This window comes from Mytilus californianus, unplaced genomic scaffold (genome assembly GCF_021869535.1).
Source record: "Mytilus californianus isolate M0D057914Y unplaced genomic scaffold, xbMytCali1.0.p SCAF_3, whole genome shotgun sequence".
In the NCBI taxonomy this organism is placed as follows: Eukaryota; Metazoa; Mollusca; class Bivalvia; order Mytilida; family Mytilidae; genus Mytilus; species Mytilus californianus.
The window spans coordinates 73,522,802-73,540,314 of record NW_026262679.1 but is presented as its reverse complement, the minus strand read 5'-3'; the positions used below and the strand labels follow the sequence as shown (position 1 = coordinate 73,540,314).

The window sequence follows — 17,513 nt, the reverse complement described above, 5'->3', positions numbered from 1 at the left end:
CGTCACAGGTGAGACAAAAAATGTACCTGGAGTCTGCTTTCTATACCCAAATCCGCATGACAGCTGTAGGCAACTATAGGTAACCTTATGGCCTTCAAAATGATCAAAACCTAAACAGTATAGTAACCTATGACCTGACAAAATTTAAACAATCAAAATAAAAAAACAGCCTAATTTATGACAAAACAATGTACGAAAAATCATTTTGACAGTAAACAACAACAACCTCTGAATTACAGGCTCATGACTTTGGATAAGCACAGATTGTGGTGTAAACTAATCACACATTAATCATTGGTCCAGGCAACAAGCATAAACTAGAGAGAAAAGCAGACCCCCTCAGTGTCTAGGTTTTACACATCAAATGCACTAATTACTTTTAATATGTAATTCCTTACAGACACAAACTGAATTCTTTATACATCTTAAAACAGTTAAATCTTTTATACAATATTCAACATTATACACAATGACAATAAATATGACATAACAGCAGTTCCATTATATTTTCTGTAAAATCCTATTCTGCTTCATTCTAGCTTGTCTAATGTCTAAAGTTTTCTGTAATTGTCCTGGTAATTCTGTATTTGTAAAATGATCTGCAAAATAACATTAAAATGATTAACAACCATATAGGGTTTCCCCATGGTCAATTTTATTTTCGGCACCTTTTACCAGGATTCATTATTAATCAGTTTATTAGATTCTTCTTGTCTAGTTAAAGGACATAGAATATGACCTGATATTTTTGAACAATTTCTTCAAACACAGTTTTTTTGGGGGGACAATCTTTAAATAAGAAAAGTTGAGATGTAAAACTATGCTTAAAACATTTGGGCCACTTAAAAGATTGTGGAGTATGCAATTCAACACAATTATTGTCATTCAATTGTAAAAACAATTCTTTAGGTGACATGTGACACATTTTAACACACATTTTCATTAAAAAATATAATTAACACCTTTATTAGTTAGTAAATTTTTGCCGATTGCTATCATATGCAATCAGCTGATTATTGACTTTTTTGTCAAAATCAAAACGTTTGACGAGTTAAAGATGAAATTTGCGTATTGTCTAATCGGGGAAAAAAGTCTGGGAAACCCGAAACAATATTAATAAGAATGACTTCAAACCATTATATTTCTTTCATCAATCATGATCTTTAATCGCCACATTTATTAATATTTTGCAAAAATACGATAAAACAACTGAGCAGGGGGTATAATAAACCACTATATTGGTGTAATATTTGTACAATTTCTACTTAAAAAGGTGCTCTTGTTTTCAATTTTTCTAATATCTTAATTGAGCTCTTTTACGGGTACATCTACAAGAAATGACAAGAATCGGGTAACAAAAAAGAAGGATGTCAATTAGACTAAACATTGGGTTAATATAAATATAGTGTTTCTCTCAATTCTCTTAAACAATGTAGCTGTATTATAAGCTAAATGGCTTAAACAAATTACCTGGATTTACTTTCAGAAATTTTACAACTGACATCGTACATAATAACAAGTTGAAAGGTTTGATTGAATCAAAATTATCACTTGAAAAGTTTCGGAAGATTAATATAGCCATTATACTCTAAAGTCCTATTTTCAATGAAAAAGATACAAGCTTTTTGTTATTGTGTGTCTGCTCTGCAAAATCCCTTTTTAATCACCCTATCTTGCCTTCACATTGTTTCTTTTTTGGTTTTTCACATTTTTGGGATGTTTTGGTAGAAATGATGAAGTTATGAACACAAGAGTGCACACGCTGAAATGTCTCGCCTTCTTTACTAACCATTGATATTATGTTGATAGTCCTAAATATAAAGCTTTACTACAACTATCACATTAACTTAACATGATCCAAGTAAATGAGGTCAAGGTCATATAAACCAAACTAGAAATACATGTACACCTTATAATCATTCAATACACTAAATATAGTTGACCTATTGCTTATAGTTTCTAAGAAACAGACTTAACCAAGAAATCTAAACATTGACCAATGAACAATCTTTCAATCAGTTTAAATGAGGTCTGGAGCTGGCATGTCAGTAACTGCTAGTAGTCTGTTGTTATTTATGTATTATTGTCATTTTGTTTATTTTCTTTTGTTTCCTATTCTGACATCGGACTCGGACTTCTCTTGAACTGAGTTTTACTGTGCGTACTGTTGTACGTTTGTTTTTTCTGCATTGGCTAGAGGTATAGGGGGAGGGTTGAGATCTCAAAAAACATGTTTAACCCCGCCGCATTTTTGCGCCTATCCCAAGTCAGGATCCTCTGGCCTTTGTTAGTCTTGTATCATTTTTAATTTTAGTTTTTTGTGTATAATTTGGAGTTTAGTATGACGTCCATTATCACTGAACTAGTATACATATTTGTTTAGGGGCCAGCTGAAGGACGCCTCCGGGTGCGGGAGTTTCTCGCTGCATTGAAGACCCATTGGTGGCCTTCGGCTGTTGTCTGCTCTATGGTCGGGTTGTTGTCTCTTTGACACATTCCCCATTTCCATTCTCAATTTTATTTGTATCGATCTAATGAGTTCAGCCATTTTCAACTGTTTTTTTATAGTTTGTTCTTATGTTCTGCTGTAATATTACTGTCCCAGGTTAGGGGAGGGTTGAACGCTCACAAAAATGTTTAACCCCACCAGTCTTTATGTGTCTTTCTCGAGTCAAGAGCCTGTAGTTCAGTGGTTGTCGTTGGTTCATGTCTGTCATATTTGATTTTCGTAAATTGTTTTGTTATGAATTAGGCCGTTAGTATTCCCAATTGAATTGTTTCATTTTTTCATGTCGGACACTTTTGTAGCCGAATATACGGTATTGGTTTTTCTCATTGTTGAAGGCCGTACAGTAGCCTATAATTGCTTACATCCACTTCATTTGAAATTGGGTGGACAGTTGGTACTCATACCACATCTCCAATTTTTTAAATGAATGTTCTATGCTGGTAATTTGGTCATGATTGGTGATGGTGATCGTTGGAAAAATGTAAACAAAGACGAAAATGATGAGTTTTGAGGTTTTGTTGAATAATATATGAAAAGAAATAGTTGAGATGTTTTAAATTTGTTTCTTATGGGGTCAAAGGCAAGCAACTAAAGAAACTTGCTCTTTAAAGTGCTTTTTGTATGCATAACACAAAAGTGCTAACTTTTAGAACAGTGCACACGCTGAAATTTCTCGCCTGCTTTACTTATTGTGATTGAAAGTCTGTACAAGATTTAATACACGTATCATACAAATTTCACATTATCAATGTTCCATGTTATTGAGGTCATTGTAAGATGAACCCTACCAGACGAACATGTACACTTTATAATCATACCATACACTATATATAGTTAGCTTATTGCTTATAGTATATAGGAAACAGACCATATTACGAAAACTGAATATTGGCCAATGAACCATAAAAATGAGGTCACGGTCAGATGAACACTGACAGACAATAATTTTACCATACAATCATTCCATTAACAAAATATAATTGTCATATTGCTTATAGTATCTGAAAAATAGAAATAATCAAGAAAACTTAATATTGACCAATGAACCATGCTACGAGATCAAGGTCATATAAACCCTGCCAGATAGACATGTTCACCTTACAATCATTCATACACCAAATATAGTTAACATATTGCTATCTAATAAAAGCACTAAACCATGTAACCTTAACATTTACCAATGAACCATGAAAATAAGATGAAGGTCAGACAAAACCATGCCAGTCAGACATATAAACCTTACAACCATTCCATACACCATATAAAGCTGCCCTATTGCTTATGTTATCTGAGAAATAGAGCTAACCACAAAAAACTTAACATTGTACAATGAACCATGAAAAGGGTCAAGGTCAGATTGCAAGACGGACATGTATACGTACACCTTACAACATTCCATAAACCAAATACAGCTGATCTATTGCTTATAGTATCTGAGAAACAGACCATACCACAAAAACTTTACATTTACCAATCAACCATGAAAACGAGATAAAAGTCAGATGAAACCTGCCAGTCGGCTATTTACACCTTACAATCATTCAATACACCAAATACGGACATGACAACAAAAAAATAACCTTGATGACTGATCCACGAAATGAGGTTGAAGTCAGATGAACCCTGTTTTAGGTTGAAGTCAGACGAACACCGTCTGACAGACATATAGACCTTGTAAGGATCCCATATACCAAATATAGTTATTCTTATACTCATTATATGTAAGTTATGCATATAACATAAAAAAAATATGTATTTTTTTCAAGCAGTCGCTGAACCATGAAAATGAGGCCAAGGAAAAGTTTTTTGTGATATTTTTAATATTGCAAAAATTTCGACAGGAAAGGTTTCCAAAAAATAATTTTTAGTTTTGTTTACTTTTCAACATTTGCAATTAAACATGCACACGTATATGTAAAATGTTACATACAACCATCAAAGATCTCTTCTCTCTATAGAGTTCACAGAAACAATAAAAATGAAAAAATCTTGTCACAAGGTTTTTATTATTGCAACAAAATAGGATTCCCATTTTTGTCCACTGGTCACATTTGCAATGATAAAAACATGCAAAAATTTCTTAATTCACAGTAAATAAATCATGTTCTTTCAGAATAAACCAAACCATATGGAAGTAATCTAGTAAGGCATGTTTTGTGAAGATGGTTATCATATCATGCAAGTAACTGCTGGTACTTAATAATTGGTACAGGTCACCAGTGTATACAAAATTCTGGTAATTTATCATAGGTACATGTCACCAGAGTAAAGAAATTCTGGTACTTATATCATTGGTACATGTCACCAGAATAAACAAATTCTGGTACCTAATCATTGGTACATGTCACCAGAATAAACAAATTCTGGTACTTAATCATTAATACAAGTCACCAGAGAAAACAGAGTGCTGGTACTTAATGATTGGTTCAGACATAAACAAAAGAGAAAAACAGACCCCCTTACAAGACCAGGCAAGGAGTTATGTTTTTACACACCAAACCAACTAAATGCTTAATATATTACTCATTGCAGACACAAACTGAGTTTTTTTTTCATATCTTAAAACAGTTTAATGTTTTATACAATATTCAACATTATACACAATGACAATAAATATGAAATAACAGCAGTTCCGTTATATTTTCTGTAAAATCCTATTTTGCTTTATTCTAGCTTGTCTAATCTCTAATGTTTTCTGTAATTGTCCTGGTAATTCTGTATTTGTGAAATGATCTGCAAAATAACATTAAAATAATTAACAACCATATATGTTTTTTTCTTTGCCACCTTTTACCAGGATTCATCTTTAATCAGTTCATTGGATTCTTCTTTAAGGACAAAAAAAATAATCTGAGATTTTTTTTACTTTTGAACAATTTCTTCAAAACAAGAGTTTTCTTTTCAGGACAATCTTTAAAAAGAAAAGCTGAGATGTGAAACTATGCTTAAAACATATGAGTCACTTAAACGATTGTGAAGTATGCAATTGAACACAATTAATTTCATCAAATTGTAAAAACAATCCTTTAGGTGACATGTGACACATTTTAACACACATTTTCATTAAATTATATAATTTTAACACACTTTAATACATTAGTCAATTGTCGCTGATAGCTATTTGTCAAAATCAATACGTATGACGAGTTCAAGGGGAAATTCAAGTAATGTCTGATCGGGGAAAAAGTCTGGGAAACCTGAAACTAAATTATTAATAAGATGGATGAAGTCAAACCATTATAATTCTTTCACCTATCATGATTTTTAATTGCCACAATTATTATTTTTTTGCAAACTAAGATAAAACAACTGAGTAGGGGGTATAATAAACCACTATATACTGGTCTGCAGCTGTGCTATTTGCGCAGTTAAATTGCATTGACTGTATATTCATTTGTGATATACAGTCACTGACCGTATATCGCCTTGTTTTATGACGTTGAAAATTCATTTCCGTACAGTTTTATTTATGACGTCAATAAAGAATACTGGTTCGCCGAAATTTTGTCATCCGCTCCAAATTAAAAAATGATGGTTTTTACCCTAAATATTTCATTTGGAACAGTTATAGGAGTTGCAGTATATAAAGAATAACTATACATTGTCTCGAAATAAAAATTCTATTTGTACTCTGCTCAAAACAGGATAGAAATGCTGGGCAAAGACTCACTTTCTACCTGTTTCTAAGCCTTGTACAAATAAAATTTATATTTCGAGACAATATATGGTTATTCTATATATATAGGTGTAATATTTGTACAATTTCTACTTAAAAAATTTGTAAGGGTTCCGCGGAACCCAGTGTCTCGCCTACTTTTGCTGTTGTTTTACTTTTACGACTTTTGTCGCAGGCTCAACAAAAATGGGGAAAAAATTATAAAAAATTTTCCTCTAGATACACTATCTTTTGATTGTAAGAAGCTTCTGTCGAAGTTTGGTAAAAATCCAGGATGGTTTATGAATCTAATAAATGTTTTAAAAACTTTAACTGCAGACTGTATGTAATGTTAACTGGATGAAAAACTAAGTCCATTTAAAAGTAATATACGGGAAAACAGGAAATAAATTTTTACAAAATTTCCTTCTAGATACTAGCTTTTTATCATAAACAAGCTTCTGTCCAAGTTTGGTACAAATCCAGGATAGTTTAAGAAAGTTATTAAAATTTTAAAAACTTTAACCACAGAGTGAATGTAATGTTAACTGGCATAAAAACTAAGTCCATTTATCAGTAAATACGGATAAACAGGATTTTTTTTTACAAAATTTACTTCTGGATACTATCTTATGATCATAACAAGCTTCTGTCCAAGTTTGATAGAAATCCAGGATACTTTAAGAAAGTTATTAAAATTTCAAAAACTTTAACCACAGAGTGAATATTTGTGGACGCCGCCGCCGACGACAATGTAGGATCACTATGTCTCGCTTTTGCGACAAAAGTCACAGGCTCGACAAAAAGTGCTCTTGTTTTCAATTTTTCTTCTATCTTAATTGAACTCATTTAAGGATGTCAATTAAACTAAAGCTTGGGTTAATATAAATATAGTGTTTGTCTCAATTCTCTTGAACAAAGTAAGTTAACAACTACAATGTAGCTGTATTATAAGCTAAATGGCTTAAAAAAATATACCTGGACTTACTTTCAGAAATTTTACAATTGACATCATACATAATAACAAGTTGAAAGGTTTGAATGAATCAAACTTATTACTTGAAAAGTTTCAGAAGGTAAATATAGCCATTACACTCTAAAGCACTATTTCCAATGAAAAAGATACAAGCTTTTTGTTATTGTGTGTTTAATTTAAATCTGCTCTCCAAAATCCCTTTTAAGGTGGCTGGGGGGTCTTAATTAAAATCCATAGAATTTTTTAATAATTTGTCAAAATGAAGTTTTTATCATGCACTTTTCAAAAATACAATAAAAAGTATGGGTCACCGGACTTTTTTTCACGCTACAGGTTGTGCAAAATTGTCAGATTTTGTATAGATTATGCATGGAAAATCCAATTTTGTGTGATAAAAAGAAAACTACTCCATAAAATTTTAAGATAAAATGTGAGAAGGTAGCTCTTATAACATGCTTTCAGATAAGAAAAAGAAAAAATGGGGTCACCGGACTTGTTTTCTTGCTACATATTAAAATAGGTAAATTCACAACACTTTCTATTATAAAATTACTTTATCTGAGTTATCTCCCCTACTATCTGAGTTATCTCCCCTTATTTGGCAAAGTTGAAAAAAAATAATCAAACAAAAATATTGTGTTTTTTAGAAAATACAGCCATAAATATGATAAAACACACAATTTTCTATATTAACATTAAAAGTCTTACACATAAATTACATACTAATCTCAAAATTTGCACATTTCATTAAAGGTCTAGACCAATTGTAATCTGCTACTTCAAAATCCAAGATGGAGGAAGACACCCGAGCCACCTTAAATCAACCAATCTTGGCTTTCAAATTGTTTCTTTTTTGTTTTTCACATTTTTGGGATGTTTTGGTAGAAATGATTAAGTTATAAACAAAATTATAATATGCATATATAACTTTATAAAAAAAATCAACCAGGAATGCCTTTAAACATCTAAATAACAAAAAATGGTTTGATTTTAATATACGAAATGTACAATCAACTTTGCTCACCTGCAGCAAAATCTCTTATGTTTTCAGGTCTTTCTTTTAATACTTCCCTGAAATACAAATATATAGACATAGAGAAAATATTTGCCGGTAAATTGGTTTGGTTTGGTGTACAGTTTCATGTCACTTACAAATTATTATTGCATGTTTTATTGTAATGTTCAATATATCCAGATTTACATAAAAGCCTTTTTAATCATGCTAGTCATTTTAACAATTCAAAATATTTTCTTGTTCAAATATCAAACGTACATTTAAACAAAGGGATCAGACAAAAGGCAACGCCTATACAAATCCTTTCCCATACAAGATGGATTGAATAATCTGATAGTATATAATATATTTCTGATAATTCATAGATCATTCATAATGGCAGTGAGTCAGGGGAGGCAATTCCCCCACTTCTTTAAATATTTTATTGGGTATACATATATAAATAATAACTATGTGAACCCTTGCAAGATCACTACTAAAGATGATGCCAAATTTTATACCACATTAATAAGTTATGGTAATGAATCAAATAAATCGTTTAAGTAATATTTACTCAAATTCACAAACTCACTGCAGCAAAGTTGTTCTATTTGTATAAATAATAAGAATTATTGGCCCTTATTTTGCAATACATAAGTTATTTAGTATACCATCTTATTACAAAGACTGTTAATTTCTTGATTTTTTTATTACATAATTATTAATACAAAATATGAAATAAAATATTAATAAATTTATTTGCAAAAAGATGCTAACACAATTGATTGTTTTTTGTGTCAGATGTTAGGTTTGTCTTTAATCAAGACTAAAGAGTGGTACACTGTGGTTATAGACAAATTTTTAAACAGTTATATTATCACATGAAATATTATAAAAATCTTCCAGTTTCATGAATATATTGTTGGACATATGTAAATATCTCTGTGTTTCATCAATATTTAAATCTGAGCAACCCTGCAGTATGACATCAAGATTGACATTATAAAATATCCTCAGTTTTCGAAGGAGCTCATATCTCTGATAAATGTAAAATGGACAAACATAAAAGAAATGAAAATTATCTGGCTGTGGTTCGACACTGAGGAGTTGTAAATTCCCTTTTATTTCTCAGACCATACTGGACATTAGTGTTTACATACGACAAGACATCAGCAGCAATACAATTAGGAATATCTCCAGAAATGGTTTTATGAAGAAACAATAATTTGTTTTTCTGTCGCCTATTCTAGAGGGAATCCCAACCTAATTCCTTGTATAGTTTCCATCTAGGTGTTCCCTTTCGAAGCCCAGATACAATTCTAGCAGCATCTAGTTGTACAGATTCAATTAGATCTGATTCTTCTTTTGTACAGTTAGTCATTTTAACAATAATTTTATGAATATGTATGATGATGAAAAACTTACATTTATGTTAAATTAAGATGATATGCAATTTAAGACTGCCAAAAACTGCCACGATATATTATTTAAAAGAAAAAGTGTTTATGTATGTATCATGCTTGTATATACATAACTTTTATGTAAATCTGTTTTAATCAGTCTTTCATTACTCTTTTCTGAGTGGCTTATGAATATGCTACTGTTTTTACTTTTCATATATGTCAATGTAACAAATAGGTTTAATGCTTGTATAATACATTAGTTTTATGTATATATGATTTTAATCAGTCTCTTGTAACTCTTTTTAGAGTGGCTTATGTATATGCTGTTGTTAACCTTTTATATAAGTATGTGGTTTATATACACATGAAGTATGACTTTAATAAAGTATTTGTTGTTGTTGTTTACTATAAAGAAACAGGAAGTATAGCCTGCCATTGAAATGAGTGAAGCTATGTTTATAACTAAAATTTAGTGCTGATATTCTGTAGTAATCTGTAAATACAATATCAATCTATAACACAGATCATGCCAGATTATATAGATATAAGAAGATGTGGTATGAGTGCCAATGAGACAACTCTCCATCCAAGTCACAATTTGTAAAAGAAAACCATTATAGGTCAAAGTCTGACCTTCAACACGGAGCCTTGGCTCACAACGAACAGCAAGCTATAAAGGGCCCTAAAAATGACTAGTGTAAAACCATTCAAACAGGAAAACCAACCGTCTAATCTATATAAAAAACGTTTTAATAGGCGCCAACCTTCACCCTAACCTGAAACAATAGTGTAACATCACAACATAGAAGACACACAATAAAATATCAATTGCAATGGCTTAACTCAATCAAAAGACATATTAAAAAAAAACAAGTGAACATACACTGAACGAATAAATTTGATCTATGACACAATGTAAATACAAAATTAATAAAACAAGGGGGTTAGATGTAAAATAATATCAGAAAAACAACCATAACCTTGGACAAAAAGCCGCCAAATAAAATAACGTACACAGGTAAATAAAAATAATTTTGTTGTAAGGTATACATGGAGTACGCAAAATATTTTTTACAAAATAAATAATTTTGTTGTTCATAGTACGAGAACAGAAGTTAAAATTTATCGTCATACTAAATACTTATCAAAGGTGGTAAATATTAAAAAAAGTGAGACGAGATATAACACTAAATAAGTAAACATTAAATAACAAATATACATTACAAATTGTATCAACAGGTCAAATAACACGAAAGTACGATTTGAGAGTACTCGCAGTTACTGAAAGCTAGTTAAAAGCCAAAAACAATATATTTATTTACAAAGAAGAATTTTGTATATATTTTACTGGCCTAATACATTTGCCATTTTCATATCATGGTCATGGCAAAAAAAAAAACTGTAATGAAGAAATACTGCAGCAAGCTGCTGTACCTTGTTTTTTCCCACAAATAGTGGAAATCCACTACATATTTTGAAAAATATTTATACAAAATCAATCTACATGAACATTCATATTCCTAGTTGGTGACAATTATTTCCTGCCAACACATATGTATTCATTATATATATTGTCACTGTCATGACTAAGACATGTAGAAGATTGAATTAAATTATCATGATACAAAATTGGTAATTCTTAAATCCACTCTAATAGATCTGTATGTTTTATTGGGGCCTTTTGTTTTTCTTTCTTTTGAATTTAGGAACAAGTTATGTATGTTGGGAAAGTATGCAATTTTTATTTTATATGCCTGAAATAAAACGTGAAAGTAGCAACTGCTGGAATTAAAGTAAAATATGATTCACATTTTCAACACAAATTTTACATTGAATCTTTGGGTTTATAATTAAAGGAGTAGGGGCATTAAAGCCCGGTTTTGGTCCAAGAAAATTAAGATTTTGAGAACTATTTCAAATTCGCACATAACGTTTGGAAATGCATAAAATCAAGAATCAAAAATAAAATACATAAGTTTTTGATGTTATGACATCACAATTACATCATAATATGCACTATTTTCATGAAAACGAAACAAACTGCAGATTTTATGCAGTTTTCCATCGTTATTTCCTTTTTGGAAACATCATGGGCAGCCAAGAAACAACAAAATAATTTCAGAGAAGCCTCATCACAACTATTGACATGATCTCACCAATTATAAAGTTGTTTCTTGGGTGCGTACATACTTTTCCAATCCAATATATACTTAAAAGTTGATGTACAAATGTAAAATAAGGAAATTCAAGAAATTTTATCATATATTCAATTTTCGTCATGGTTTGTTGCCATGGTAACTCTTTAAATGTGCAAATTGTATTATTTTTTTAATTCCTTGTACCTTAGTGTAATTAGGACAAATTTAAGAATATTTATCGTGGCTTTTCAATTTGCACTTATATTTGGTATTAAGGGCCTTATAGCTCCACACTCATTTGCCAAATTAGGTGTAACAAGGCATTTTTTATTCTAATTCAATTTACATTAGTAAATTTTGAATGAATTTCTTTAAACAAAATTTATTTGAAATTTTGTCTTTTCAAAATTGTGCTGAAAAATGAATAGATAATAATCAGTTAACATAAATATAAATTTATATAAATATATCCACAACCCCTTTCAAAATGTTCCGTCCATTACACATTACCATGATTACAGGTACATTGTACATGTTGGTGGCTTAGTAGGTGAGGTCACTTAAATAACTCCATCTAAACATACCCAAGAAATCCTGATAATAAGCATTCTACTTCTGGGTGGTCTCTGAGGTATTTTTCATTTTCTACTCTGGTCTTTTTCTGCAATAGACACAATGTATATTAATACATACATGTAACAGAATATTAAAGTTGATGTCCACCTCTGAAATGTCTATAAAAGTCTTAATAAAGGATTACATATTCAGAACTCAATTATACTTTGATTGATCATTGTTGTATTCCTAGTTTTTTTAGCTAATTTTTCTCAAATGATTCTCAAATCTTTAATTTTTTCCCTTCTTATTCTTATATGTTGTAAGACCTATTCATTTCATTCTTTTACCTGAACCCTCATCTATAAAGTAATCAATGTATTTTCTGAAATGTAAGGAATTGGACTTTCAATGTTTGTCTCTATAAAGATACATATTCATTGTACATGCATGTATACCCTTCAAAAAAGATGGTTCTCCATTGCCAGTATAATTCTTTGTTTTTCTTATTGAACATGTTTTCTTGCTAATTGTGTCGAACTACAGTCAAACCTGCCAAAACCGACACCTCAGTTCAGCAGTCACCTGCCTCTAACGGCCACTTTCAAACCCTCTCAAACGTTTTCTCTATATAATTTCAATTCTTTCCAGTGGCCACCTGGCTAAAGCAGTCAGCAGTCTTCTTATTTTCGCATGTTTCAACTTTGAACAATGGTCATTTTAACTACCAAAATAATCATGACAAAACATATATGTCATAATGTGTTCAGTATCGAAGTCAAAATAAAAATCTGAACCCGTTTGCTACCAAGACCATGAATAGGAGGCAAGAATTCCTCGTGTTCAATTCCTTTCTTTTTCGATTTAAAACCCAGACTTACTTCTCCACAAATATTAACATATTTCTAATGTTTTCTTCAGCAATTTTTTATTTTACTGCCACAAGAACCATAACTCTACCAATTAAAAACACTAAAACAATTTGTCCCAATCCAACTCATGGGCGATGTCAGAATTGGACTGCTTAAGGGAGCTACCATTTGATTTTTATGGGGGGGCTAGGATGAAAAATTTTGTCCTTACTATTTATTTTCCCCTCTTTTTCGGTCCTGCCTTTTTATTTTTCACTCTATTCAGTCCTGCCTTTTTTTTTTAGTTTATCCTGACATTTTTTTTACATAAATTGTCATCCTGTCTTTTTTTTTTTGCAAATAATCTCATCCTGCCTTTTTTTTTACTCAAAAATCCTGTCCTGCCTATTTTTTTCAAATTTCATCCTAGCCCCCCCATAAAAAATCAAATGGTAGCTCCCTAATACAGGTTTGACTGTAATTCTAATCCCCTTAATCACCTACATTGTTTGTGTTACGTAATTTAATTATCCATTTGAATATATTGGGTTGCAATCATTTAATAATTATTTGGCTTCTTTGACACATTTACACAAAATGTATTGCAGGTAATAGATAAACATGCTTATGCAAACAGATTTTCGATATTCTCTGCCTTAATACAGTTAGTGTGAATCAATCTTGTGATCATAATTATTTTTGACTCTCTTCAGCCTGTCATTATGCATAGCAATGAATGAAAACAAAAGTAAATTTCTAGTTAAAATATTGACAAGCACGTTTTCAGCTACTTTTTGATAAGGATCATTCTGATGATAACAGGACTCAGCTAGTGTTATCAGGATGCATCCATCCCCCAGAAGCACGGGTTCATTAAATGACACCTCCAGACAGAAAACCATGCGTCAAGGACAGATGTATGCACCTTAACAAGAACCCTGGTAATAGCCATTTTAATAACAGTTACAGTTTTTGGGTTCTTCTGAAAAAAGCTTTTCCAACTGCACCTATTTATCAAGTACAACGATTCCCTGAGAACTCTGAAAAACTCAATATGAAAATGATAACTGATAGATATTATTGCTTTCATTGATACATGTGTATTAAACAGTAAAAATTTTAGATATTTGTTATTTTAACTATAATCTAACCTCTGGAATTCATTATTGTTCAGGGATCTCCATGGATGAGAATTTAACGATGGAGGAACTTTGACCATGACAAAACCCCATGTCTACGGTGTGGCGTGATCCAAAGTATAGCATTCCTCCATTTCCATGTAAGGAATGGTGAACAGGCTGACATATTGCTTATTATATTTATTTCATTATAGAATAACAAATATTTTCATTAATTGTCATTTGTAACAATTCCAATGCCAACCCTCATGGCTCCCCTTAGTCAAGAATGACCACAAGCTGTCCTTAAGGTTCCAAAGTCGTTTCTTGCTATTTTGGTGATTGTTTAGGGCTTAAAAATCAGGGGGATCTTTTTTCACTGTCAAATTCAGAAGTCATGAACCGGTATCGAATATTTGCAGCATCAACAACAAGAAGTTTCATACCTGTTTTGTAAAAAGTTGAAGGATTTGGAGGGTAAAGGTTTACAACTTAAAAGGTTTTAATGGCTTTAAATTGCAAATTTCATAGTTATATATATATATATATACAATGCATCATGCATCTTTCGATTCTGAATGTAAACCGGATGTATCAATTTCATTGTAAAAAAAAATGTAAACTACGAAATGAATTCGGAATTACGATACGAAATTTTATTCAGATTATCAAGTTGCAGCTAATATTCATGTATTTACTTTTAAACTTGTAAAGTGATTCGAAATTATCGATAATTTGCTGTACTCGTGTTATTTTACGTCTTATTTTGTAATCGTTTAAAAAGGGGGATGCTGATTGCGTAAGTAAATATGAAACCATGTGTTTGACTTGTTAAACTTTTTTCTTTGTCACTGGATTTAAAAGCTATTTCTTATTCTGAATTTTCATTAGCAATTGCTGAAACCTAATTAAATAATGCAATAAATCGTCTATCATGATAAAGTGATCTCCTGTCAGGTGTGTCGATCTACCTGAACAAGTGATTAGCAATCTGTAGCCGGATATCCCTCAGGGCTTCAAAACTGTAACCAGGAGGACCCTTTGAATTATAATACTATAAGCCTAAGGGTTATGCAATTACATGCAATTGATTATAATTGCTAACAAAAATGGCGGCATCTAGCGAAATGAAAATAAATTTTGGCAATGGTGGGGATTATTTGTCTATGGCGGAAGATAATTTAACGATGGCGGAAGATATTTTAAAAATGGCGGAGGGCCATCATAAAACAGGTCATGGAGATCGCTGATTGTTCTCAGAGTAATTTTCCAGGTGTAAAAACAGCAATTTTCTTCACAGAGCCCTTGATGACACAGGCACTTGTTTCTATCCATGGGAAGATTCACTATCAACGTATATTTACGTAAATATATGTTGATATCCCATGGATAGAAACAAGTGCCTGTGCTTGATGAACCTTAAGGTTCAAGTGGACCCTTTGGCTAAAATGGCTGTGTTTTCACCTCAAAATTTACTCTGAGTACAGACAAACCTGTGCATCTGAAAAAGTTTTAAGGCATAGCATGCCCTAGATAAATAAAATTCAAATGCATTGTATGTTTTAGAAAATTTAAAACTTAACTGGACTTTTTTTCGTCCCTGCAGAAGAAAATTAACAAACAGTTGAGTTTCACTTGATATGGTCCACTCAGGTACACAGTTTAAATCACCAATTATTGTCAGGTATCTATTGTCCATGTCAATCAATACAGTTCACTTCTATTATTACCTGTGGGGAAGTTCTCAAACCTCTTTCACAACTTAGTTTATTTTGGCACCTTCTGGAGGAATGAAAAAAGTGCACTGCAAAATCCTGTTAAGTTATTAATTAATTTTCTAAAACATAAAATATATTTGAATTTTATTTATCTAGGCCCGTAGTCTAGGGCATGCTATGCCTTAACACTTTTGGGAAGAGTTCCATATGGCACCTCCACGGAATAAACTGTAATACATTATTGTGTTCTTTCATATGGAACTCTTACCACACTTTTCCAGATACACAGGTTTGTCTGTACTCCGAGTAAATTTTGAGGTGAAAAAACAACCAATTTTAGCCAAAGGGTCTACATGAATCTTAATCACTATATATTTAGCAGGTGTCCGAAATAAAATTGGACAACATGTGTGAGATCAACTAAAATTATTATTTGAGAAAAGATGAAGTGGATGGACCGGCGGAGGGCCTGGGTGTTTATGTAAATTTATGAACAGTGCTGTACAAATGTTTATCTCATTATTTAAACCTTGAAATCGTTCAGTTTCTGTTGTTGTTCTTTGCTAAGTGCTCCCAAGTCATCTCCACCACCTAAATCGTATGGTTCCATCCCATGGGGAGGCTTATGTTTTGGTTGTTCTGTCATTTTTCTTTTTGAAAAAAGTCTGTTGTTTTTGTTGTTGTCCAGGGAGCTTTTTGATGTAAGCGACACAGCACTTACGATAATGAAAAAAACTGTATAACTTATTACCCAACAAACGTTTGTAAAAAGCAAATCACCACAACGTACTCAAAAGAGAGGCGGAAGCTAAGATAACAAATGGATAGATCAAACACTCAATAACATAAGTCGATGACAAACTGACAACACCATTTGGTGGGGGTTTGAGATCGACCAAAGTGTTTTGAAGTGTTCTTTAAAGGTGTAGGATGTAGTGTATTGGCATGGAAATAACCCGTTTTAGTCGGTTAAGTTTACAAATTTGTTTTTGAAAAAAGCTATCTCTGTTTTATTGAAGTTTTCATCCAATTTTCTTAAATGTTATAAATAAGTAAATAATTAACCAAGTAACTTGGGGGAAAACTGTATTTTAAGTCGGCATACGTGTTCACCAGAAGAACTCGTTTCTAACGGGTTGGATACATCATGCGGTACAATGATCCAGAGACATAAAAAGAGTTGTTAGCATGATTCATTTTATCTGTATAATATAGAATTAAGAACATGGTGTACGATTATCGACGATACAACTTTCCAACAGAGACTAAAGGACGTAGGTGTAACGGCAACATTGACAAAGGTATCATTTAATTCATTTTTACTTAATATAAGTATTCATCATCATTTTTTTAGTTACTAAAGTCATGTTCAAATCTAATGCAATAATTTCACTATTCGAATCAAGACCCATATGGCATTTACAAGCAACAATATCATTTGTTTTTAATGTCAAGTTTAGTAAATGGGCTCTGTCAAAGAATTTAGTAAAATTTTGCATATGGCATTTACAAGCAACAATATAATTTGTTTTTAATGAGTTATAGTAAATGGACTATGTCAAAGAATTTGGTAAAATTTTGCATACATCTTCGGCT

General features: G+C 31.6%; 1 protein-coding gene across 2 annotated transcripts; it reads right to left on the bottom strand.

Moving 5' to 3' along the window:
• Positions 1 to 4,496: 4,496 nt before the first annotated feature.
• Positions 4,497 to 16,656, bottom strand: LOC127735062 (RIIa domain-containing protein 1-like). 2 transcript variants are annotated; one of them, XR_007997999.1, is made up of 5 exons: positions 16,447 to 16,656; positions 12,260 to 12,336; positions 8,165 to 8,211; positions 4,880 to 5,242; positions 4,497 to 4,836 (listed from the first exon to the last, which is right to left on the bottom strand). XR_007997999.1 is itself a non-coding variant. In XM_052245158.1 (4 exons), the coding sequence occupies exons 1-4, from the start codon at positions 16,561 to 16,563 to the stop codon at positions 5,145 to 5,147; spliced, it is 339 nt and encodes a 112-aa protein (XP_052101118.1). In that variant the 5' UTR covers positions 16,564 to 16,641; the 3' UTR covers positions 4,497 to 5,144. The 2 variants fall into 2 exon arrangements, 1 of the variants encoding a protein (XP_052101118.1); XM_052245158.1 differs by having other exon boundaries at positions 4,497 to 5,242; positions 16,447 to 16,641.
• Positions 16,657 to 17,513: the final 857 nt, after the last annotated feature.